This window comes from Calliopsis andreniformis, chromosome 6, assembly GCF_051401765.1.
Source record: "Calliopsis andreniformis isolate RMS-2024a chromosome 6, iyCalAndr_principal, whole genome shotgun sequence".
Classification (NCBI taxonomy): Eukaryota; Metazoa; Arthropoda; class Insecta; order Hymenoptera; family Andrenidae; genus Calliopsis; species Calliopsis andreniformis.
Window position 1 is genome coordinate 4,573,207 of NC_135067.1, and position 25,493 is coordinate 4,598,699.

Here is a 25,493-nt window from a genome sequence, read left to right on the forward strand (position 1 = left end):
ATCTTTTGGAGCACAACGAGGATCTCTAGTCTTCCTGAAATTAAATCGGTTATAATGATTTCGTAATTGATATAAATAAATATGTATAATTCCGCGTACCAGAGGTTCTCAATCCATTTTCGCAAGATGACAAGTTTCAACAATTTAATTAAGAAAGTAATTGGTAAATCTCATTATTTTAAAACATGCATGTACGTATGAGTTCCAAATAGGATAATAAAACACGAATAAAAATATAAGAATAAAGTCTATAATTCATGTACAATTTGTTCTCCAACAAAAAAGAAATACATTTACATAAAATTAAACGTAACAATTATAATAGTTTTTAATAAGAACTTAAAATTAAACTGTAAATATACTGAACTCCAAAAAAATCGATTAACCAGGTTGAAAACCCCTGCCACATATGTATATATACATACATATATACACTTGCAATTGTAAAACAATACATCATGGAATAATCATAAACACAATGAAGAAAGACAATTTTCCTAAAATCTCATATTCAGTGACTCAATGCTATAAACGTACACACGTATGTATGCATGTATGTACATATAATCATTCTCGACCAATACCCTAATCAAAAAGATAAAAATAATAAACAACAAAAATAAAGAACTCAAAAGCAAGGAAACATGATAGAGAACCAGGATAACCGTAACGAGCGACCACTACACGGGAACGAATCGCTATTGGAAGAGAACGCCAAAAGGTGAAAGAGAGAAGGCGTCCTTTTTCAAAAACTAAAAAACATTTTCTGAAGAGCTACGACCGCCGAAGCGCGAGAGGGGGGAGGAAGGGGGCGAAGAAAAAGAAATAAATGCAACACGGTAGACCCATTCGTGTATACATTCAGCTATAGAGTACGCTGTAACAGGCTGCGCTAGCGAGAGGGGCGAAGAGGAGGAGGGGGGGACAAGAAGACGCGTTGGGAGGGAGAGGAAGAAAAGGAACGACTCTCTCACGCAGCAAAGAGAGGGGAGTAGATACTGGCGAGCGGGAGGGAGGAGGAACGAGGAGAACCGACGAATCGCGTGAGAGAAGTGTACGGCAGTAGGTGCACATCGGTGCACGTACGCTAGACGAGTCGACGGCACGCTGAAAATCGTAAAGAAACGCGAGATAGCGTCGGAGCCAGCGAAACGGAGCTTCTGATTAATGTGGTTTTAAACAATTCCTTCGCGGTGCTCTTTGTTTAGTGAGACACGAGTGGTTTCGCGAGCGTTAACTATCCATCCCGTGGTCCCAGAGCATGGCGTCCGACGAGGAGGTGGACGAGAGCTACGCGGGTAAGTGCCATACTCGAGCCACGGATACTGCCGGAAAGCTGTGTCCTCGCAGGACGCGCGCTTTTCGTATAACGGCTGCCATGTCAATCGGCCCTTTCTGTAGTTTTCCACGCTATCTTACTATTATCTATTCCATATCCCGCCGTAACCCTTGATTTTCTGTCGGTTTCAATATCGTTCGCGAGTAATCCACCGAATTTGATTTCGGAGCACCCCTCCCCTTCACGCTCGACTTTTCCCACAGAAAAGGGAGTAAAACGTGGAATTGTCAAATAGTTCGAGGCAGCGATGGTTAGGAATCGCGGTGCGCCTCGAACCTCGTGTTCGGAGCGAAATAATCGCTTGGATGTATAGGTTATTGTTTACATTCGATCGTTGAACGGAAATCACATGGTGCCTCGTCTTTCGTTGATAATAAATCGCTGTCATTGTCGAATCGAATTTCTAGTAGGATTTTATTTTGGATCGTGACATCACGGGCCGATCGCCGATCGAGATTTTTCTTTGAGATCCTCGAATACTCCGATCCGCGGGTCTCCGAGCGTTCCTTATATAATTTGACGCTTAATGAGTGTCCCGCGACTGTTGCACTGTGCAATTAACTCGGCACGAATTTCTCTTTTTCTGATGGGAAAGAGATCGAGAGGCACGCGCCGTTTTGTTACGCGAGGCGGGTTCCAGTGGAATTGTAATCCACTTTGACCGCTTTGTTCGCGAATCTTGCTCCGATACTCGGCGTCGCGTTAAAAAATCAAGATACTTCGAATTTCTGACGGGAAGCGAAATCACGAAGCAATTTCGCAACGCTTTGATTTTTTTTCCAACCATGTGATGCGGTTGTGTGCGTGTATCCTATGTGCACACGCATACATATACATATACACTGATAACCGGTGTCAATTTTAGCAAAGTATCGTATACTTCAAATTTTTAAAAAAATATCTCGCATATTTCGCGATCAAAAAATGAGATTTTTATCGATTTTTCTCAGATATGGAAAATAAGATTTCACATATAGCTTAAAATGTATAGACAGCCAATGTGGTAAGCCCTTTCCGAAGAAAATGGCGGACGCACACTCGCGCACAAAGCATTCATCGAACTGGTGGATTAGTCCGAAATAATTTGTATGTCGAATTGTTCGATTTTGGTACGATATCGTCTCAAGATGATGCTGATGCATGCATGTGCTAGTCTTTCTTAAGGGAAATTTTTAAATAATGCTGCCTGTATCGTTTTATGAGTCTTTTCTCTTGAAAGATTAAAAAAATCGGTTTGTTGCAAACGTTACTATCGATTCGGTGATTATCGGCCCCGACGCTCTTTCACAAATCGAATCTTTATTAAGCGAAGTTTGGCTTGCAATTTGTTGGCTGCATCCCTTTCGAAAATGCGGCATCTACAGGGAATGTTTATGATCGAGAAGCATGACTTAGGTGGAAAAAAGTCAGGGTCACATTAGTGGGAACTCGGATGAAAATTTACCGAATTTTCTGGAGAAACGTTGCAATAATCTCTCGCGCTGCGTCTGTCATGACGATAGAATCAATTCAAGTAACTTTTTCCCTCGCGATACATCGTGTATTGTTTGTATACAAACTCCAAATAAATAGGATATTTTCATATCGGATTGTTTTAAAGATACGGCCGTGGAATTGATGCCATTAGGAAACGTTGAATTATTGATTTTATCGTACATACATGTTAACTATTCTGTATTATACTTGTATTGTATTGAATACAGATATTGATTTTATGTAAGTTACAAGCAGAATGAATATTGCATTTATATTTGGGATGTCTGTATTACGAATGTTTTTTCACGAATTTTATCAACTGCTTAATTTTGAAAATATTTTATCATGATTTTTATTATTCTTCATTTGTAGGTGAAGATGATTTGGAAGAGACTGGAGGTCAAGTTTCAAATGTTAATCAGCAAGTGGATGGGTCATCAGATGCAGAAGAATCTCAGAGACTAGTAAGTTTCATTCATAAATCTAATTTATGTCTTATGGTAGAATTTATTGAATCAATATTGTGATCATTCTAAAAATATCTTTCAATGCAGGAAGAAGATGATGATTATGAACCAGAGGAAAGAAAAAAGAAAAAGGGGAAAAAGCGGAAGGCCCGTAGTGAGGATAAAAAGGGGAAGAAAAAGAAGAAGAAGAAAAAATCTGATTCTGGAGATGTAATTAGTTTCACTGTGTTTTCTATAGTAACAATGATGAATTTAATTTTGTAGTAGGTTTACTACATATTTGTATTTAATGAATTTGTAGGAAAGTGATTTTGGAGGTGGTGGTGAAACAGGTGATGTAGCTGGAGATGACAGTGATTATGCAGGGAATAGAAAAAGCAGGAAGTCTTCATCCAGAAAATCATCTGGCCATGCTGCTCCAGCTCCACCAAGTCAAGAACCTACAACAGGCATGCCCACTATTGAGGAAGTTTGTAATACTTTTGGATTGACTGATGTACAGATTGAGTATACAGATGCAGATTTCCAAAATTTAACAACGTACAAATTATTCCAACAACATGTCAGACCACTTCTAGCAAAGGAGAATCCAAAAGTAAATTCATTTCCCTTGGCATCAAATTGATGAACAATGATTCTTTTAACAATTTGCTCATATTTGTGTTTTATATTCTTAGGTTCCAATGTCAAAGCTTATGATGTTAGTAGCTGCAAAATGGCGCGATTTTTCAGAACTGAATCCACATACTCAACCAGACGCAGACGTGTCGTCTGCAAATGTGGATGAAGATAACAGGAACGCAAGAGCAAATCGTAATAATGCAGTGCAGGATGGTGAAGATGAGGAGGAGGATGATGAAGATAGCGACAGGAAACGAAAATCGAGGGGGTCTAGAGCGAAAAAGGGAAAGAAGGCTTCTAAAGTACCTACATTGAAAATAAAGCTTGGGAAACGTAAACGCGGAAGCTCGGTACTTAAAAATTCATATTTAATACTTCATTTATAGTCATATTTTTATGCTCTACATGATTATTAATAATGCTCTCTAGGATGAGGAAGCAGAAGGCAGTGGAGCAGGTACTGATAGAGATTCTGACATGGAGTTTGAACAAATGTTAGCTGATGCAGAAGAGCCTAGTGGCACTGATGGTACAAATAAAGGTAATGCTGAAGAAAGTGGAGTTGAACCGCCAGCTGAGCCACCAGTTCGCAGGAAGGCGAAAACTAAAATTGGGAATAAAACTAAAAAGAAGAAAAAGACGAAAACCACGTCTAAATTTCCGGATGGAGAAGAAGGTCTTCAGGTATAGTTGAACTGTTTTTCCTGAATATTCATTATTCCTTCTTATTCTACTATCATCTTTTTATTCTTTTAGACCGATCATCAGGATTATTGCGAAGTTTGTCAACAAGGTGGAGAAATTATATTGTGTGATACTTGCCCCAGAGCGTATCACTTGGTATGTCTAGAACCTGAGTTAGAGGAAACACCTGAAGGGAAATGGAGTTGTCCTCATTGTGAAGGAGAAGGTATTGCAGGTACCTCCCTTGTAATCCTAAACCTTGCATCCCATCCTAATATCCACATAAAATGAATGAACGAAACAACGTGGAAAATCATCGGTCTTATTGTAATAGGTGCAGCTGAGGACGATGACGAGCACATGGAATTCTGTAGGATATGTAAAGACGGCGGTGAACTTCTATGCTGTGATAGTTGTATTAGTGCATACCACACGCACTGCTTAAATCCTCCACTTTCTGAAATACCTGATGGCGATTGGAAATGTCCTAGATGTTCCTGCCCTCCTTTACGTGGAAGAGGTATAATATTGTACAGAAGACAAGATATATACGTACATATACAAATGTAACATAAAATTCATACTTAATTTTTTTCGTCGTAGTTGCGAAGATCTTAACATGGAGGTGGAAAGAGTATCCAGAAACACCATCAGAGGAACCTTCTACGAGTAAGGCTGCGCCTAAACAACGTAAAATACGTGAATTTTTCGTAAAATGGGCAGACATGTCATATTGGCACTGTGACTGGATTACGGAGTTACAGCTCGACGTTTTCCACCCCCTTATGTTCAGGTACAGTATCGAACAAACCAGAAGCAATTTATATAACTTTTTTATTGTTATACTCATGGACTCTTGTACGTTTTACAGAAACTACTCGCGAAAATATGACATGGATGAACCGCCAAAATTGGAAGAGCCATTGGACGAAAGTGATTCTCGAGTGAAACGACTGAAAGAACAGGATGGCGCTACGAATAGAGACGATTATAACTTGGAAGAACGATTTTATCGTTATGGAGTGCGACCAGAATGGCTAGTAGTGCATAGAGTAATTAATCACAGACTATCGAGAGATGGTAGAGCGACGTATCTAGTTAAGTGGAGAGAATTAGGATATGATCAAGCTACGTGGGAAGACGAGCATGAAGATATTCCGGGTTTGAAACAAGCCATCGAATATTACTTGGATCTCAGAGCGGCGAACTGTTGCGATGGTAGCTCCTCTCGCAAGGGCAAGAAGGGTGAGAAGAGTCGGTTATTTTGTTTTTCTTTCCTTTTGCAACTTTTGTTGAAAGTAGAGTGTAAACTCGTAACCTGTACTATTTAGGTAAAGGCAAAAAATCCAAGACACGTGAACTTATCGATGATGAGGAGAGAACACCTAAACGTTACACTCCACCGCCTGATAAACCTACGACTGATCTCAAGAAAAAGTATGAGCGTCAGCCAGAATATTTGGATCAAACTGGAATGCAGTTACATCCTTATCAGTTAGAAGTAAGTATAATAATCAAAGAACGAATTTGCTCTCAAAGCCATTTATAATAATTCTATCCTTATAATTTTACAGGGTCTAAATTGGTTAAGATATTCCTGGGGTCAAGGTATAGATACAATTTTGGCAGACGAAATGGGTTTAGGAAAAACCATTCAAACTATTACTTTCTTATACTCGTTGTACAAAGAAGGCCACTGTAAAGGTCCCTTTCTCGTTTCCGTTCCCCTGTCAACTATCATTAATTGGGAGCGAGAATTCGAAACGTGGGCACCTGACTTTTACTGCGTTACTTATGTTGGGGACAAGGACAGTCGTATTGTGATACGTGAAAACGAATTGTCTTTTGAAGAAGGTGCAGTTCGCGGAGGACGAGCATCGAAAATACGATCTTCTCAAATCAAATTCAACGTACTCCTCACGAGCTATGAACTTATCTCTATTGACTCTGCATGCTTAGGGTCTATAGATTGGGCCGTGTTGGTAGTAGATGAAGCGCACAGGTTGAAGTCAAATCAGTCGAAGTTCTTCAGGTTGTTGGCGTCTTATAACATCGCATATAAGTTACTGTTAACTGGTACTCCACTGCAGAACAATCTCGAAGAACTTTTCCATCTATTGAATTTCCTCTGTCGTGATAAGTTCAACGATCTAGCTGCGTTCCAGAATGAATTCGCAGATATTTCGAAGGAGGAGCAGGTGAAAAAATTACACGAATTGCTTGGTCCTCATATGTTGAGAAGATTAAAAGCTGACGTATTGAAGAACATGCCTAGTAAATCGGAATTTATTGTCCGTGTGGAATTATCACCTATGCAAAAGAAGTATTACAAGTATATATTGACAAGAAACTTTGAGGCCCTGAATCCTAAGGGTGGAGGCCAACAAGTATCATTGCTGAACATCATGATGGATTTGAAAAAGTGTTGCAATCATCCTTATCTATTCCCAGCTGCATCTCAAGAGGCTCCTACTGCACCAAATGGAAGTTACGAGACATCAGCTTTGATCAAGGCAGCTGGCAAGTTGGTACTCTTGAGTAAAATGTTGAAAAAGTTGAGAGATGATGGGCACAGAGTTCTGATTTTTTCTCAAATGACAAAAATGTTGGATATCCTTGAAGACTATTTAGAGGGTGAGGGTTACAAATATGAAAGAATCGATGGTAATATTACTGGTGCTCAACGACAAGAGGCTATAGACAGATTCAATGCTCCTGGCGCGCAACAGTTTGTTTTCTTGCTCTCTACTCGCGCAGGTGGTTTGGGTATAAATCTCGCCACTGCTGATACTGTGATCATTTACGACTCTGATTGGAACCCTCATAATGATATTCAAGCATTTAGTAGAGCTCATAGAATTGGTCAGGCCAACAAAGTCATGATATATAGATTCGTAACTCGTAATTCTGTTGAGGAACGAGTAACGCAAGTGGCAAAACGTAAAATGATGCTTACTCATTTGGTCGTCAGGCCTGGAATGGGTGGAAAGGGTGCCAATTTCAGCAAACAAGAACTCGATGACATTCTACGATTCGGTGAGATTTGCTAAAATGAAATATATAAAATATTGTTTAAGATGAAATACAACTTGAACTTCTTTCTTTCTTTAGGTACCGAAGAATTGTTCAAAGAGGAAGAAGGTAAAGAGGATGAAGCTATTCACTATGATGATAAAGCTGTTGCTGAATTGCTGGACAGAAGTAAAGAGGGTATCGAACAAAAAGAGAATTGGGCCAATGAATACTTAAGTTCGTTCAAGGTCGCCTCCTATGTAACAAAGGAAGGTGAGACTGAAGAAGAGGCGGATACAGAAATTATAAAACAGGAGGCTGAGAACACGGATCCTGCTTACTGGATCAAGCTTTTAAGGCATCACTACGAACAGCAACAGGAAGATATTGCTAGAAGTCTTGGAAAAGGTATGTATGCATATTTTTCAAATAAGAGATCGAAGTAAACTGTTATGTTTCGGTTTCAAAAAATTCTGCTCGAACTTATATCTTTTGTTTCAAAGAATGGTGTTCCTATGGAATTTTTATGAAGCTGTTACCATTAGGAACTTTTCTTTAAAAATTTTTGTGGAACAGATATTTTAGAATTTGTATAGTAAAAATTCCATGGAAAGTTCTGGAACATCTATTAAAAAATATTCTATGAATAAATAATACTACCGAACTATTAGGTATAGTACCCCACTGACACAGCACAGTACTAGTTTTATTTAACGATATTTACACTTATACGGCTTATACTATTCACTGAATAATATTCAGTATTTGTTCCAATGGTTGAGAACTTTTTTTACATTTATAAACAAAAATCTGCTCTTGTTGTAGAAAAATTTTTATAAGTTCTATTTAGACTAAAACTTTTATTTTCAAGAACTATTTCGTGTCTGTTCTCATCAGAATTTAGAACTTTTTTTAAAAAAAGTTTCACGGTACATATTGTGTACAGAACCTATTAAATTCCATAATTGTTTTAGTCCTTCTTTCAAATTGTTAATTTTTGTGCGATATGTAAAATTATTAACAATATTAATTAATTCTAGGTAAACGAGTACGCAAGCAAGTTAATTATAACGATGGAGTTGTAACAGGAGATCAAGGTACAAGGGATGATCAACCTTGGCAAGAAAATCTATCTGATTATAATAGCGACTTCAGTGCGCCGAGTGACGATGACAAAGAAGATGATGACTTCGATGAAAAGGGCGATGGTGATTTGTTATCTCGCAGAAGCAGGCGAAGATTAGAAAGGAGAGACGAAAAGGATCGACCTCTTCCACCATTGCTTGCTCGTGTCAATGGAAACATAGAAGTATGTTGAAACGAATTTTGTTAGATTCTAGTAACTACTACAAGCTATTAATATGAATATATTAATGTGAATTTCTTTTTAGGTGTTGGGCTTCAACGCCAGACAGAGGAAAGCATTCCTCAATGCAATTATGCGTTATGGCATGCCACCGCAAGACGCATTCAACTCTCAGTGGTTAGTTACTCACTCAGAATACAATGTTCAATCAGTAAATTTAAAGTACTGTTAAAGTATATTGTCGCATTTTAGGCTGGTACGAGATCTGCGCGGCAAATCGGAGAAGAACTTCAAGGCGTATGTCTCGCTATTCATGCGACATCTTTGCGAGCCTGGTGCCGATAATGCTGAAACTTTTGCGGATGGTGTTCCACGAGAAGGTCTCAGCAGACAACATGTCTTGACGAGAATTGGCGTGATGTCCTTGATTAGAAAAAAGGTATGCAAATATAATAGGGAACAAAACTATGACCAGAATCTTTCGATTTTTCTTGCACCTTGTTTTATAAAATTATCCTTGAAATTTTCTACTTGCTGTCGAATATCCTATGATCAATATTGTAAGTAATTCTTTATCTCTAGGTGCAAGAATTCGAACACATAAATGGATATTATTCGATGCCTGAAATGATCCGAAAGCCAGTTGAACCAGTAAAAGTAGAAAGTGGTGGAGATGGGGCAACAGGTACTAGCAGTACTAGTGCAACACCAGCTACTTCCAATGCGCCTAGTCCAAGTTCTGCTGCGACTCCAACTCCTACTTCCGCTGCTGGTACTGTGCCTGCTGACGCCAGCAAAGCAAATTCTGACACATCTGAAGCAAAAGAGTGCAAGGAAGATCAAAAAGACAAAGAAGTTTGTATCCCCCATTACATAAAGTAAAATGAATCGAATTTAAAAGGAAGATTCGGTAATCAGAAATTTTTTTCTTTTTAGAGTACTAATTCGAAAGATCTGAAAGAGGAACCAAAGGATTCCAAGGAAGAAGAAGAAAATAATACAGAGAAAGACAAGGACAAAGAGGATGTGAAGAAGGAGGAGAAAGATAACGAATCGGAAGCAGAGAAAGAGAAAGACAAGACGGATGTGAAGGATGAAAAATCTGCCACAAAACATGATGACAAAGCAGAGGGCAATGAAAATAAACCGAAACAAGATTCCGAAGAAGATGTAGTTATCGTTAAGGATGATGAAGAAGAAACCGAGAAGCGAGAGGTATTTACATGAGTTTGTTATTAGAAATTATTAACTGCGACATTAATGCCTTTTTTAAATCATTTTTCTTCTCAGGAGAAAGATACTAAGGATAAAGACGTGAAGGACTGTGATTCAGAAATAATGAAACCTAAACGCAAGTTTATGTTTAACATCGCCGACGGCGGTTTCACGGAGTTGCACACATTATGGTTGAACGAAGAAAAAGCTGCAGTACCTGGTCGCGAATATGAAATTTGGCATCGAAGACACGACTACTGGCTCTTAGCTGGTATTGTCACGCATGGCTACGGTCGTTGGCAAGACATCCAAAACGATATCAGGTAACAAGCTTTGTGAATGACGGTGAAATTTACCATTAGTAAAAATCGATCCCCTGATTTTCAACATTTCAATTCTTTTTCTTACAGATTCGCGATAATAAATGAACCCTTCAAAATGGACGTAGGCAAAGGTAACTTCTTAGAGATAAAAAACAAATTCTTGGCTCGTCGTTTTAAGCTGTTAGAACAGGCGTTGGTGATAGAAGAGCAACTGAGAAGAGCCGCGTACCTGAACCTAACGCAGGATCCTAATCATCCTGCGATGAGCCTAAACGCGAGATTCGCCGAAGTCGAGTGCCTTGCTGAATCCCATCAACATCTTAGCAAAGAAAGTCTTGCTGGCAATAAACCAGCGAACGCTGTATTACATAAGGTAATAACATTGATAAAAATACTAGAACTTCGAATAATAATTTTTCATCGTTCAACGCCATTTTTCTCTTTCTAACTTATTCATTGCAGGTACTAAATCAATTGGAGGAGTTGCTGTCCGATATGAAGTCGGATGTAAGTCGACTGCCTGCAACTTTAGCTCGTATTCCACCTGTTGCTCAAAGACTTCAAATGTCGGAGAGGTCAATCTTGAGTCGATTGGCCGCCACAGCACCGGGTGGTGGAAGTTCCCAGTCGGGTCAAGCAGCTTTGTTGGCTCAGCAGTTCCCTGCAGGTTTCTCTGGTGGACAGTTACCGGCTACTTTTGCAGGCGCTGCCAATTTCGGTAATTTTAGACCGCAATATTCGGTACCAGGTCAACCACCGCAGGGGTTCACAGGTAAGTAGTGACGAAACATGTCTTGTAATATTGTTATACCGATGAAAATTAAAATAATATATATTTCAGCTTAAAAAACAGGTTGACAAACACACAGTGGCTCAAACGGAAATTTAGACTAGCGCGGATTGCACTACCTTGACACAAAATCATCGTGTGCGTTGTATTATTTTTCGTAAATTATGATTTTTAGCTGAATTTCATTGGGAAGAGACGGAGAGAGGATGCTAAGATTTAAAAGTAACGAGAAACAAACGTACACGTACCATATGTGCGCGCACGTGTGCACATAGTATCTTACATCTAAATTTACATTATACCTGTATTTATTACACACATGTACATTCGGCGTTTAGCATCGAAGTTTTCATGTTTTTTTTTTGTATTTATACATACGGTCTTTGTAGAAGACGGCATAAATTATTTTCTTAATGTCTCGTTAAGAGCATGATTTATATTTCTTCATTGACCGCGGTGTATCGTATGTAATGATAAGTACATTTTACTTAAATCTTATTTAAGAAACGATCATAGTTTTACGTGAAATTTAAATGTGTGCAGTTTGTCGTAAGGTGCGCTGGGTACGAGTGATCGCATAATTTATTCCAAATGTTGTCTTTCTATTTTTTCCGTCACAAAATCGTTCCTTGGAACGCGAGAAAGACTTAATGCAACCGAATTCGTAAAATTGTCATTTTTTCACACTCATTAATTGAGAACCGCCACCAGAATTATCGACGACAGAGTACGTTGAACAATGGCAATCACTTTAGTTAAGACTGACGTTGCATATATTGTATCCGAGAGAATTTGTTCGTACATGGTACATATATACGCTGCTGTAATGCATGGGTTTATATACTAATAAGAAACTTTAAAGTAACATTAGATATGGACCCTTTGAACTTTCTTTTAATTTTTTTAACGAATCATGAATATAATGTATGAAATCGAAAGGCAGATGCACAAAAAGGATCTTTTTTGATATTTAAATGCACAGGACAATGAAAACTATACCTACTTATACGTAATTCGATTTTGCAGGGATATCGATTCTTTTATTTGAAACCCATATGCAAGTGTCAATGATTAAATAGGGTTTGCAATGTGGTGTACGATGTCTGGATTACCAATTCAGTTCAAATTTTGAATATAATTAAAAAACATAAGTCGATGTATCCAATTCTTAGAATTAGTATTCAATATTTGAAATTTTCTGTGCAATTTTTTTTTTTTTTTTTAAAGTTAAAAGAACTTCCAAAAATTGTCATGCTCGTTTTAAGCAAATACACTGAACATACTATCATATAAATGTATATACACGTATGTGTTTAGTACATTGTCATATGTAACCATATGCAGAATTTCAACCAAATTGATAATCTGAATGTCGTACATTTGCATCGTTAATATCTCTTTGTACATACTGTCGTTACATTCTATCGCACCATATGTCAGAACACAGGCATATTATAGTATTCATAAGGACATGGCCGGGAATGAGTTTACACCCCACGCATTGTGCTAGGTAAAAAACAACTAAATGTAATTTACCGATATGGAATATTAACCGGTCTTTATTAAGCACACTGATCATTCGATCCTTTCTATCCCTTCGGGTTCGGAAAATATTAGAGCATTTTAATTTCAAAATAATTGATTTGCCAAATTATCACATTGGCACATAATAAGTTTTTAAGGGTAATTTTAGGATTTAGCTAAGGAATTCAAGTGAGAGTGGACAGGTGTGAAAGAGAGAATGAGTGAATAAAATAAGTAAGTCAAATCATGAAAAATCGTTTGTTGTATGTATTAATTCTGCTGGAATAAATTAATAATTAGAAATTAAAGATATATTTAAGTTATTCCTTTGTCAGCTTTGAAACTTTTTAAAAGTAAGACATTTTGTTGAAAAAAGAAACTAAAGACTATAGTGAAATCTTTTTATTGATCACTGATTTAATAAATATAGATTTCTTAATAATTCATAAATTTTTAACATTAGTACACAAATTACTTTAAACATATTTATATTTACGACATTATTAATTGAATAATATTATATAGTCAATCAAATCACAAATATCAAAATGAACAAGTATTTTCTTACTAGTGAGTGATGAGAAAAATCTAGTATAAAATTTTTTGATTCCTTTGCATTGTATAAAAACAGACATAAAGTTAATGAAAGAAATAAACTAATGAATCAATGGAAGAAGGTAAAATATAAAAAACCTTCAACACAAGTAGTGATACAATGAAATATTTAATTAAAAAGAAAGATGTTAACCAGAGGTATCGCCTTTCAGGACTACTTGTTTAATCATTTCTCTAAGATTGTTTTCGCACTCTTTGAAGGTTTGCTGTAAATATATCTTGCTATTCTCTACAGCCTGTATCTCCTCTTCTGCAGTCTTCATCTGCTTCTCAAAATTTGCTTTAATATTATCTGGATTGCCCAAAATGAATATTCTGCCAACAGCTTCATACATCCTCGGAGTTTCCTCATAGGAGCTTATTTCTTTAATCGTCAGTTCGGCGCGTTGCTTCGACTTTTTCAGTACTTCAATATCTATATCTGCTTGTGTCATTTTCTGTTTGGTGTCCATAAGTTTCTCACGGTGTTGTGAGAAAGCTTTTCTTATATCCTCGTCCGTTTCCCTTGCCATTTTCGTTTCTGTAATAAGGTTAGAGAAAATAGGTTAGAAAAGTGGAATCGTTTTGATGCAATCATAAGCTCCATCGTGCAATTATCTGTTCGATGCAATGTACTGTTTAAAAATACAATAAACAGTTTTTATTTTTTATTACTTAGCGGATTATGATTATGAGTATCATACTTCGAAACAAATCACAGAAGACGAAACAGTGAAATTCGAAATGATCATGTGTTACTACAAAGTTTACGTTGATATTTTGGTATCACTGCCGTAGACGAAATATTTCTTTATATAGGTATGTCAAATTGTAAATTATCACTGATATTTCTTTATGAATACAATCTGTATCTATAAAACTATATTATCTGCATATACAGATATGTGTATTAACGAGTATCAAAGAAAAATAATTCCAGTTTAAAAAGGTTTCTTTAAACTTTAAGCACTTCTTTATAATTGTCTTAAACAAATGCGGTTTTAATAGCGGGAATAAATTTTTAAATTTGAAAAAGAAAAGAGTTTATCTCCTATTTGTCCTCTTTATGAACACATTTTCAAAAATATGGATATTTTGGTATAATGAAAATGAAAACTGATTAAACCTGATGCTGTGTCGCGTCTGATCACAACATGCGCAACCCAGTCATATGTTGTGGCATTGTTATCAACGAAATCTAAAATTATGGAATATATCAACGATCAAATTCGATTGCACCATTGTTTTATTGGTTTTTATGTTTATTAATGTTTATATTTAATAGTCTTATTGTAAAAATATGTATTACAGAATATTGGCTCTATTTCAATTAAAATAATGCTTCGTAAGTCTTATTTTATTTATAAACAAGCTGCAAAAATATTCACTTATATATATATAACTCATAAAATACATACACTTATCACATATATATATATATATAACAAATTATATAAAAAAAGCAACTTAAAATTAAGAAACATTTTTCGTTCTACTTTTACGTAAACGTGCAGGGGTGTGAGGACTGGTTAGTGGTTTAGTTGATTTCTGAATATCCATGGGTTTGTATACTGGCATAGGCTTCGCTTTCACTTCTGTTAATTTACGTAACTCAGCTCTTTTCAATTTTTCTTTTGCTAATCTGTTTTTCTCTTCTTCCAGTCGTTTTGATTCTTCTTCCTGCTTCATCCTCTTGAGTTTTTCAAGTTCACTTCTCTCTTTAGCTTTTTTGTCATTATTTACTTCAAATTTTGGTTTCAACATGGATTTTCTCAGATTTTGTTCAGGTTTAATTTTCTCATTTTTATCATTTGTAATACCTTTACACCCGCCGATCTTGTTCAACTTGTCTTTTATTCCTTTTTCTTTTACATCAACAGGTATTGTAGCAGTTTGAATAATATTCGGTTGTTTATTTTCTTGATCATTGCAGCATTTAGTATTCTTGGTTGCAAGATTTTTAGAATTAGTTACTGTCTGTTCCTTATTTCGTAATTTTTCCTTAGATGGATGACGTACTATTACAGGCTTAAATGTAGGTGCAGGTTTGGCATGAAATACATGTCTTTTTTTATCCTGTTCCTGTATCTGTTTAGCAAGCTGTTCCTTCTTTTTAGCAATATATTTGTCCCTTTCTGCAAAACTAAATGGACATGAAACCACCATCCGTTTATCAATGTTATCTTTTTTAATCGAATTTACTGATGATTTTACAAATTTAGGAACAGGTTTTGCGTGAAACTCTGCTTTTATTTTATTTGTTTCTTGAGTTTGTAAAGTTTTTATTTTTTCTTCTCTTTTCAGTAGAAATTCTTTGTTACGACTTTCAAAATTGAGTGGCAACCTATTCTTCACACATTTTACAATATTGTCTTGAGAATTGTTTGAAGGTTTATCTTCCTTTTTATTAGGAATATTTGAAGCACTAGCAGAACATGCAAGTGATAAAGCACGTTTCTGATTGTGTTCTTTCTTATTTATAGTATTCTGTGAACTTCCATGTAAACTTGAATGGGATGTCTTTTTGGGCTGAGTTAAATGAAATTCTTCTGTAACAGTAACTGGTTTTTTGGCTACTTTTTTAAGTACAGTTGGTGCTTTCAAAATATTAGCTGGTACAGGTTTTGCTTTAATCTGATGTTTTTTCATTTCTTCAATCTCCAAAGCTTCACGTTCTTGTTGACTTAAAGCAGTAGTGTGTCGTACTCTCTGCTTACATCTCAATGCAGGAGAAATTGGATTAGTTAGCTTTAAGGGAGAACGTTTCAATTTCATTAATTGACCTGGTTTTAAATCTTTGTTACTAAGAGTACGAAAACGTTGTGGTGTTGTATTTTGGAACCTCGAAACTGCTTCTGCTATACTTATAAATTTATTTGAACAGTTACGGTACTTCACTAGACTTCGCCTGCGATATTGACATGTGAGCACCTTAGACTGTGGTTTTCTGAGTGATTGTCTTTTCTCAGATAATTGTGACTGTATTCTGTATACTTTTACAGGCTGTCTTCTTTCTAAACTTTTGACTTGAACATGATCTTTCTTTTCTTTGACATTATTCATTAATGGATTACTTTTTGAAGAAAATTTAATAGCAATATCTTTCATTTCTAATACATGAACACTTTCTTTTGTCTTTTCTGGTGTTATTGCTTTAGGTTTATTAGATACTGTTGCCAATTCACCTATAGATACATTCCACGTACAATGAATTTCTTGTAATTTTTCATCAAGTTTCAAATTTGTCATATCTTTGTGTAAATTATTGTCATTGTGTTCTTCTCCAATGGATTGTTTTTGATCGTCATATGGTACAAAATAAGTAGAATGAACAGTTTGGTCAGGTTCTAAACTATCATAAAAATTTGCTTTTGCAACTGATATTTCTTGTTCAGTTTCTTTTTTACACGAGGAAAACAATTGATCTGATTTTAAATTAGATTTGAATTTGATTTGTATCTGTGGCTTATGTACTTCATGTTCTTTCTCAAAATAATTATCTGCTGGTATTTGAGGACTCTGTGTGAAATCTGCCCATTGCGGTGCACAGAAGCTGTCCATTATGTATTGCCAAAAACAATTAATTAATCTGCAATGTTTAGAAGCAATTACAATAAATTGTATTAAACCGATAATCATTCGAAAGAAAATAGATAAAACTGAAAATATTAATAAAACTGAATATATTAAAATATTAAATAAAACTGAAAATATTATTCACTTTACAGGTAGCAAAATTTATATTTACCTTAAATATCACATAAATGTCTTGTTCTGTTGTTAATATCTTGTTTTCATCGACAGACTTATCACCTTTTTCATTACTTTAAATTGATCTATTCCTGCAACTGCAACGGCAACTTTTTCACTCAAGCAACTGCACATTAAGGGAATGGAATCTTGTAACCGCTCTTGGATATGTTGACGAATTTAAGTTTGAAATTTTTCAAATGTTTATCTGATTGGTTAACGGAATAAGTATAGGCATATTACAAAAATAAAATGTCCCTATGTAATTTTGCATTTCTAGTTACAAAATTTTTGTTGACCCAAGTTTTGTATCCCTAGACGCCATGAAAAACATTATTCCTATCTCCCTAGACATCATGAAAAACATTATTCCCATCTATAATATCAGATTCCTTGATGCAGTTTCCAACTGTGATACGAAGTCATATGTTACAAAAAACAATTTAAAATGTAATATTAATAATAATTTTTTAATTCGTGTGAGTTTATTTTTATCTAATTAGACAATATTAAATATAAGAAAAGTTCTGCTTTAATATTCAAACAAATAAATAATATTACTATATTCAAATGAAAACTACTGTACATATAAGGATTCAAAAGGCCCGCCTTTCGGTAGACACCACTGACTACCACCCCTTATTATTGGGAAATCAATCCTAACCAATTAAACACGTCTACATTTTACAGTATCGTGATAAATCTAGTACATAGTAAGACTCAATTAACTTTATTATTAATAACAATGTTAAACGAAAACCACTATTAAAACGTTGTATTTGACAATATTGCAGTGATGTGGATTTAGTGCAGACGGACGCCATTTTCGCTGCGAGCATTGGCCACGTCCTAACTTGATGGCAGGAGATTTGGATGCATTAATGTGTTTCCATCATCGAGCCACGAGTTGTTGAATATTTTGTGAATAACGGATAGTATAAAGTGAAAAAAATGGTAAGTACCATGAGATTAAATGCAATACAAGCGTAAAGCTTTTGTCACCGGTAAACACCTGTAGACCCTCTGTATTGACACTCCTCTTCCTTGCATTGACACGTCAAAATATACAATTCTTTTCATTTTATGAAAGTAATCTTTTTTCATCGTGACAACTTTACCTTGTAACTTCTAACTAAAATTCTTTTATAAGACTTTCAACTCGAATATTGACATTTACGAAATGTATTATATTTTTCCTGGTTGAACAGTCTTCAAATAAACCATTAAGAAAGTTGCATGTATTAAATTACACATATTAGTGAATGTAGATTAACATATATACAATGTATGGAATAATATATATTCTGTTTTAAATATAATCTTATTACTCCTTTTGTTTTTAGCCGCTTAAGTTAGATATCAAGCGGAAATTGACTGCTCGTTCTGACAGAGTGAAGAGTATCGATCTTCATCCAACAGAGCCATGGATGCTTTGTTCCTTATACCAAGGAAATGTTAATATTTGGAACCATGAAACTCAATTGTTGGTTAAAACGTTTGAAGTATGTGACGTGCCAGTACGTACAGCTAAATTTGTGCCACGTAAAAATTGGGTTGTTACTGGCTCAGATGACATGCAAATTAGAGTTTTCAATTATAACACTTTGGAAAGAGTGCATTCCTTTGAAGCACATAGTGATTATGTTAGATGTATAGCGGTACATCCTACACAGCCATTTATATTAACTAGTAGTGGTACGTATTATTTTTTTTGACATTGTATTTTTCTGTCTGTTACTAATCAATTAAATTTTCTATTTAGATGACATGTTGATTAAGCTATGGAACTGGGAAAAAGCTTGGATAGGACAACAAGTCTTTGAAGGACACACTCATTATGTTATGCAAATTGTGTTTAATCCAAAAGACAACAATACATTTGCAAGTGCTTCATTGGATAGGACAGTGAAAGTATGGCAACTTGGATCATCTATTGCCAATTTCACATTGGAAGGTCACGAGAAGGGTATCAACTGTGTTGGTTACTATCATGGTGGAGATAAACCATATTTAATATCAGGTGCAGATGATAAATATGTGAAAATATGGGATTACCAAAACAAAACCTGTGTACAGACATTAGAAGGACACACGCAGAATATTTCTGCAGTTTGTTTCCATCCAGATTTACCTATTATTCTCACTGGTTCAGAAGATGGAACTGTAAGAATATGGCATGCAGGAACGTACAGACTAGAATCTTCTCTTAACTTTGGTTTCGAGAGAGTATGGACAATTGCTTGTATGAAAGGCTCCAATAACGTTGCAATCGGTTATGACGAAGGTAGCGTTATGGTGAAAGTTGGTAGAGAAGAGCCAGCAGTTTCAATGGATTCGTTGGGTGGTAAAATTGTTTGGGCAAAGCATAGTGAAATACAGCAAGTGAACTTAAAGGCCCTAGGCGAGGAAGCACAAGACGGAGAACGACTGCCTTTGGCGGTAAAAGACATGGGTGCCTGTGAAATTTATCCACAAACTATTCAACACAATCCAAATGGAAGATTTCTAGTAGTTTGTGGCGATGGAGAATATATTATTTATACATCTATGGCATTAAGAAATAAAGCATTTGGTCAAGCATCAGAATTTGTGTGGGCAGCAGATTCAAGTCATTACGCTGTCAGAGAAAGTAACACTGTAGTTAAAGTCTTCAAGAATTTCAAACAAAAGAAGAGCTGTAAACCTGATTTTGGTGCTGATTGTAAGTACAATTATTATCATTTATTCCAAAAATTATTCTTTTTTACATCATAATATATTGCAGGTATTTTTGGTGGATTTTTGTTGGGAGTGTCGTCCGGATCTGGCCTATCGTTTTATGACTGGGACACATTAAAATTAATTCGTCGTATAGACATTCAACCAACACATGTTTATTGGGCTGAGAACGCTTCGTTAGTAGCATTAGCTACATCTGATCAGTACTTCATTTTAAAGTTTCATGCTGATGCTGTTGCGAACGCTTCTGAAAATTCGGAAGATATCGAAGATGCATTTGAGGTGCGTTTATATTTACAGAGCTAGTAGTTGCAACAAGTAAGAATTTCCTAAAAATATTTTTAATATGTCATAGATGGTCGCTGAAATGAGTGAAGTAGTGAAAACTGGACTTTGGGTGGGTGACTGTTTCATTTACACAAACAGTGTCAATCGGGTGAACTATTTCGTTGGCGGAGAAGTAGTTACTGTGTCACACTTGGATAGACCAATGTATTTACTTGGATATGTACCTAGGGATAACCGATTGTATTTGTGCGATAAGGAGCTATCGATAGTTTCTTACTCGTTATTACTTTCCGTATTGGAGTACCAAACAGCTGTTATGAGAAAGGATTTTGAAACTGCCGATAGGGTGTTGCCAACTGTTCCCAAAGAACATCGAACTAGAGTTGCACATTTCTTAGAAAAACAGGTTTGCATTCCTACTAATTTTTTATTTAATTCTTAATCTTTAAGTTAAATTTTTTATTAAATATTTTAATTCTGAAGTTAAATTTCATTTAACATTTCATAAAACATTTAACAGGGTTTCAAAGAACAAGCGTTAGCAGTTTCCACAGACCCAGAGCACAGGTTTGAATTGGCTTTAGCGTTAGGAGATCTTACCACAGCGCATACACTTGCCAAAGAAGCCAACAGTCAACAAAAGTGGCGACAATTAGCCTCTTTAGCGACGCAAAAGGGAAAACTCTGCTTGGCACAAGAGTGTTTGCATCAAGCACAAGATTTTGGAGGACTTCTGCTTCTCGCTACCAGCACTGGAAATGCGAACATGATTCAGAAACTTGGCACAGATGCGGATGATACTGGCAAAAATAACATTTCGTTCTTGTCATACTTCATCCTCGGAGATCTTGATAAATGTTTAGACATTCTTATAAGGACAGATAGGATTCCGGAAGCTGCGTTTTTCGCTAGAACCTACGCGCCTAGTAAAATTTCATCGATCGTGAAATTATGGAAGGAAAAACTATCCGCAGTGAGTGAAAAGGCAGGCCAAAGTTTGGCCGATCCTGAGCAGTACGAAAACCTATTTCCTGGATACAGCGAAGCCTTAAAGGTCGAACAATTCCTAAGAGAAGAAAGCAAACAGAAGATACCTGCTTCTGCGTTTCCAACAGTCCAGGTAAAAAAGCACACAATCTTTTAATTGTAGATTAGAGGAAATAGCAACTAGTAAAATTTAATAGAAGTTATTTATTTATCATAGCCTAATATTGAACGGAAACCACTCGAGGAAATGTTGGCAGCCGAGCAAACGAATCAATTCATCTACAAAGAGAGTGTAAACAGTTATAGCGAACCTGAAGTTCCGTCGACTGAAGTTTTGATGAATAGGATACAAGAATTAGATATCGGTAAGACAGTCACTCCTTCTACCGGTAATTCAACAGCGCCTGAAAAGACAACAAAAACTACTACTAGCAGCTCCAGACCGCTGACAGTCGACGAAGACGATCTGGATCTGGATCTTGATCTTGAAATTGATGATACCATTGATACCACTGTAAGTCGTTGTATTAGTATTCTTACGGTTGCTGTGATTTTTTCCCTATTTCTTTACCTAACTTCACAGTTCCTGCAATGTTTCCTATCAAACATTTTTTATTTTTTAATGCAACTATTTTTTGTGCATGCTGACGACGTAAATAAGTACTTCTAATGAACAAAGTAAGTGTGTGGGTGTGTGCATGAAGGGAATAATAAGTTAACAAATGGGAATAGAATTATCTGAAAAATTAATCTTTCGGAACTATTTTCCGAGAGATACAATTGAAGTGTTCTTGTGGAAAGTAGCGTAACTATCAAAATTAAAAAATTTGTTTTTTGTTCAAACATTTTTTTATGTGGTATATACGATAATTTTTGATAAAAAACAAAATTGTTTAATTTTGACACACCACTTTCCACAAGAACGCTTCAATTATTCATTAGACTGATGTCGAAGTCGTAAGAGTAGGTGAATCAGGGTCAAACGGGAAAAAAAAAGAATTATAAAGGGTAGGAAATGCGAGTATGAGGGGTGCACCTAGACGATGGCTTAATACCCTTAAATACAGACTCGTAACTCTAGAAGGGTATTGCATTACCAAAACAGTCCGAAGCCGAATGTATCACGCATACGCGTGACGGATATATGTGTGTACAGCTTATATCGATCCTGCTCAATGTACGTGAACACGTTCCACCTATTGAGCAGAACGAACGAGGTCTGTTAAATAAACCAGAGAAAGCGAAACATGTTTTGTAAAAAAGGAAGTAAGATAAAAAAGCAAAGGTAGTTCGAGCACTCTGTTGTGCTACTCGTTTCGTAATCATTTATACTTATTAAAATCAGCTTTTGTTGTAATAGTAGCAATTTCGTTAAATGTTAGTTAATTTTTACATTTTCAATTATGAAAAATCCTTCTTTTTGAAAAAGGTATGCAATATGCACAATTTTATTCTAAAATTAAATTAGACATTAACTATTTCACAGAAGATCAAGACAAATAATCAAATTCTACTGTTCTGCTTAACTCTTTTTCTTTTTAACTGATGTTCTATAATGTACAAATGAGGGGATATTGTACATATCAGTTTACTATATAGTATCTGATTATTGAAATTGTTTATTATACTAGGAATACAAATAGATGAAGAAAAAGACCTTGGCTACATAAAAAACAGCAAGCTAAAATAAATAAAACTTGAAGATTACTAAAATAAAGCTGTCATAGATATAATATCGCTATCCGCTCTTTATGTAGTCACGGCCAAAGGGAACTTTTAAAATTTGTTAACTTCACGTCAGTCATAATTCATTTTGCTTACAGCTTTATTTCCTTAATACAACACCTCCTTAAATCACCCTCTTCGGGTAGGTTTTCCCATCATTTTTGTGCTTTACCACACTTTTTAATTTTTAAATATTTCGTTCTTCAATATCACAATAATAATTACACCAAATGAAGTTGTACATATATCACAATATCTAAATTAATATTTAGTTGGTAAATAGAGAGTTAGTGAGAATTTTGTTTTAATACTATTATAGAATGATTTGAATGATCATTGTTTCAGGGTGTGAGTCTCGACGATGACCTTCTTGAGGAAGATTAGCCCTTTGACTGGAAGGCGAGCAGTCTGTACGTTGCACGTGCAATTTCCATTCTCCTTCCGTCAGTCATTCCCTACGAGTCGACCGAGAGTCGTTTAGGATCAAGTATTAAAAGTTGAAGGACATTTTTGTGCGCGAGTGTTTTTATTACACGCAACCAATTAAGGGCATAATAACATCTGTACACGTGGATTTCACTCGTGTACCGAAAATTAAATATATTGTTAATATAATTGGACAGTAAGAGAAAGTTTAATCTCACTTCCTTTCACAGCCAGATCTTTCGCTAAAGGATACATCTATCTACTAAAGTTCTCATGAACTTGCATAATTAGGAAGATCAGATACAGTGTATGTGAGGACTTCATCTATGTATTGAAGATTAAATATATTGTTAATATAATACATTTCAATGTTTATATATTCTTTTTGTAGCCAAATTGTATATTACAGAATTTTCACAAATTCTTTGTTTAAATATTAAATGTATGATCAATATATAGTAGTAAACACTAAATTTGTACAATCTTTTTTCAGAATCAAATTCGATATTGACTTTTTAATAACATTATATGATGGCTAAACAATCAAGCTTATAGCTCTGTTTAACATTTTTTTAAATACTTATACTACTTTTATTGGGTTTAAATTAAATATACGTTATTGAGAAGAGTAAAGGTACTTTTGCTCACAAAACGTCTTAGAACGTGAAAATTGTAAAATATTTGCAGCAGTGGCTCCCTGTACAGAAGAAAGAACGTTGGCTTTTTCAAAGAACATAACGACGCGGACGATTTGTAGCAGTGTCAACGAAGCTGTTTCTATTTTCGTGACGACACGCATCGCTATCTTCTCGCCTCGTCTCGTCGTTCTCTGTCTCCACCTACTCCTCCCCCTCCGTTTTCTCGTTTTTCAGCTCCGACGACGATGACGCGTGATGCACCGATTCCACGACGTAAATTTACACACGATTAATCCGTCCTCGTCTCCCCTATCTTCTGTTATCGTGACACGCGATTCCTCAATCTGTTGTGAACATTTTTTCATTTGATGGACGATTAAAATAACGAAAAATAGAAAATAATTGTGTAAATACATATGAAGCAGGGCGTTGCAAAAGATATTAGAAGTAAAAGAACATATTTTTGTATATTTTTCTAAAGTAACGTAATTACAAAAATGTATATTTCTTAGAAAAACAAAAATCTGCGAGTTTGCAAAAGATTATATACCAACTAAACTAATAAAATTTGTATAAAGAAAGTTATTTTTCTCATTTAATTCGTCTAAAAGAGTTATTCATTACTTGCAGTAAATAATTTCGTTTACATTATGTGTATAATATGAATTTGAAATAATTCGTAGTTACTTATGTCAGAAATTGTTTGAATAGATTCAGATTTTGATGTTTATAGAAATGTTTATAATAAATAGAGATGTGCTTACTAAACTGCTTGAAAAACTCCAAAAATGGTATTGTTTGAGCGTGTTACTTTTGAAATTTGTGATATATGTACATAGAGCTGCTTATGCATTTTTGAAGATTACGTTGCGTCATAACGAAATAGTATATTTTCTTAGTAGACTTGTTAGACAATATGACTATCGTGACGATAAGTATTACGCTTTCGTCAGAAAGACGAAAGTCGATGAACTTAACATTCTATACCTCTTATTCCTGTCGATGATAGTGCTGATACTCAGCATTTGCAAGCGATGCTTTTTTATAGTACAATCAGCAAGGTTAAAGTACTCTTTGTATAGCGAAAATAGAGACACCGCTGAAAACGAGAGCACGTTAGCTTACGCGTCTTATTCTTTTAAAAGTGAATTCATGGCATGCACGCATGCATGTGAAAATCAAGGGACATCCAGATTTCAAGGACTTGGATAGAGCGTTTTGTTCACAGGTCACTAAGTATTCTTCATTCGTTGTTTTTTTTATTGCGTATAACCTCCCTTTTTCAAACATATTCAATACTTTTAATTATTGTGAAAATCACTGACTGTGAGTACTATTCAGAGACATGCATTCGTGTGATATTAATCTTGTTAGGTGTATGTGACGAATATATTCGTCATGAAGAAATGGTAATATTTTGTGTTCTGACGATTATACTTGTTATGAAGAAATAGCAATTTTTCGTTATAACAAGTATATTCGCCACGAAGAAATGGTACTTTTTTGTGTTGTGAGTATGTTAGTCACGAGGAAAGGATAATCTTTTATGTATGCTCGTCATAAAATAGGTAAACACACTTTTAAAATAGAATTACATAGCTAACAGGTTA

General features: G+C 35.4%; 4 protein-coding genes across 6 annotated transcripts; 2 read left to right on the forward strand and 2 right to left on the reverse strand.

Moving 5' to 3' along the window:
- Positions 1–992: 992 nt before the first annotated feature.
- Mi-2 (chromodomain-helicase-DNA-binding protein Mi-2 homolog) lies at positions 993–13,064 on the forward strand. 2 transcript variants are annotated; one of them, XM_076380039.1, is made up of 22 exons: positions 993–1,298; positions 3,188–3,279; positions 3,370–3,492; positions 3,584–3,877; positions 3,960–4,253; positions 4,333–4,587; positions 4,660–4,822; positions 4,922–5,107; positions 5,191–5,380; positions 5,459–5,832; positions 5,919–6,088; positions 6,162–7,623; positions 7,699–8,007; positions 8,640–8,908; positions 8,991–9,082; positions 9,158–9,344; positions 9,488–9,760; positions 9,842–10,120; positions 10,196–10,443; positions 10,531–10,816; positions 10,906–11,215; positions 11,285–13,064. In XM_076380039.1, the coding sequence occupies exons 1-22, from the start codon at positions 1,262–1,264 to the stop codon at positions 11,287–11,289; spliced, it is 5,898 nt and encodes a 1,965-aa protein (XP_076236154.1). In that variant the 5' UTR covers positions 993–1,261; the 3' UTR covers positions 11,290–13,064. The 2 variants fall into 2 exon arrangements, with proteins under 2 accessions (XP_076236154.1, XP_076236155.1); XM_076380040.1 differs by having other exon boundaries at positions 4,660–4,813.
- Positions 13,065–13,189: 125 nt separating this feature from the next.
- On the reverse strand, positions 13,190–14,575 carry Pfdn1 (prefoldin subunit 1). Of its 2 annotated transcripts, none has more exons than XM_076380344.1 (2): positions 14,478–14,575; positions 13,190–13,892 (listed from the first exon to the last, which is right to left on the reverse strand). In XM_076380344.1, the coding sequence occupies exon 2, from the start codon at positions 13,882–13,884 to the stop codon at positions 13,501–13,503; it is 384 nt and encodes a 127-aa protein (XP_076236459.1). In that variant the 5' UTR covers positions 13,885–13,892; positions 14,478–14,575; the 3' UTR covers positions 13,190–13,500. The 2 variants fall into 2 exon arrangements, with proteins under 2 accessions (XP_076236459.1, XP_076236457.1); XM_076380342.1 differs by lacking the exon at positions 14,478–14,575 and adding an exon at positions 14,056–14,212 and having other exon boundaries at positions 13,192–13,892.
- A 223-nt stretch (positions 14,576–14,798) lies between these two features.
- On the reverse strand, positions 14,799–16,912 carry LOC143180041 (targeting protein for Xklp2). The gene has a single exon (XM_076379567.1). The coding sequence runs from the start codon at positions 16,910–16,912 to the stop codon at positions 14,825–14,827; it is 2,088 nt and encodes a 695-aa protein (XP_076235682.1). The 3' UTR covers positions 14,799–14,824.
- A 995-nt stretch (positions 16,913–17,907) lies between these two features.
- On the forward strand, positions 17,908–23,451 carry Beta'cop (coatomer subunit beta'). The gene is made up of 8 exons (XM_076380564.1): positions 17,908–18,055; positions 18,445–18,796; positions 18,864–19,802; positions 19,866–20,101; positions 20,175–20,513; positions 20,628–21,227; positions 21,312–21,608; positions 23,165–23,451. The coding sequence occupies exons 1-8, from the start codon at positions 18,053–18,055 to the stop codon at positions 23,201–23,203; spliced, it is 2,805 nt and encodes a 934-aa protein (XP_076236679.1). The 5' UTR covers positions 17,908–18,052; the 3' UTR covers positions 23,204–23,451.
- The last annotated feature ends 2,042 nt before the right edge of the window (positions 23,452–25,493 follow it).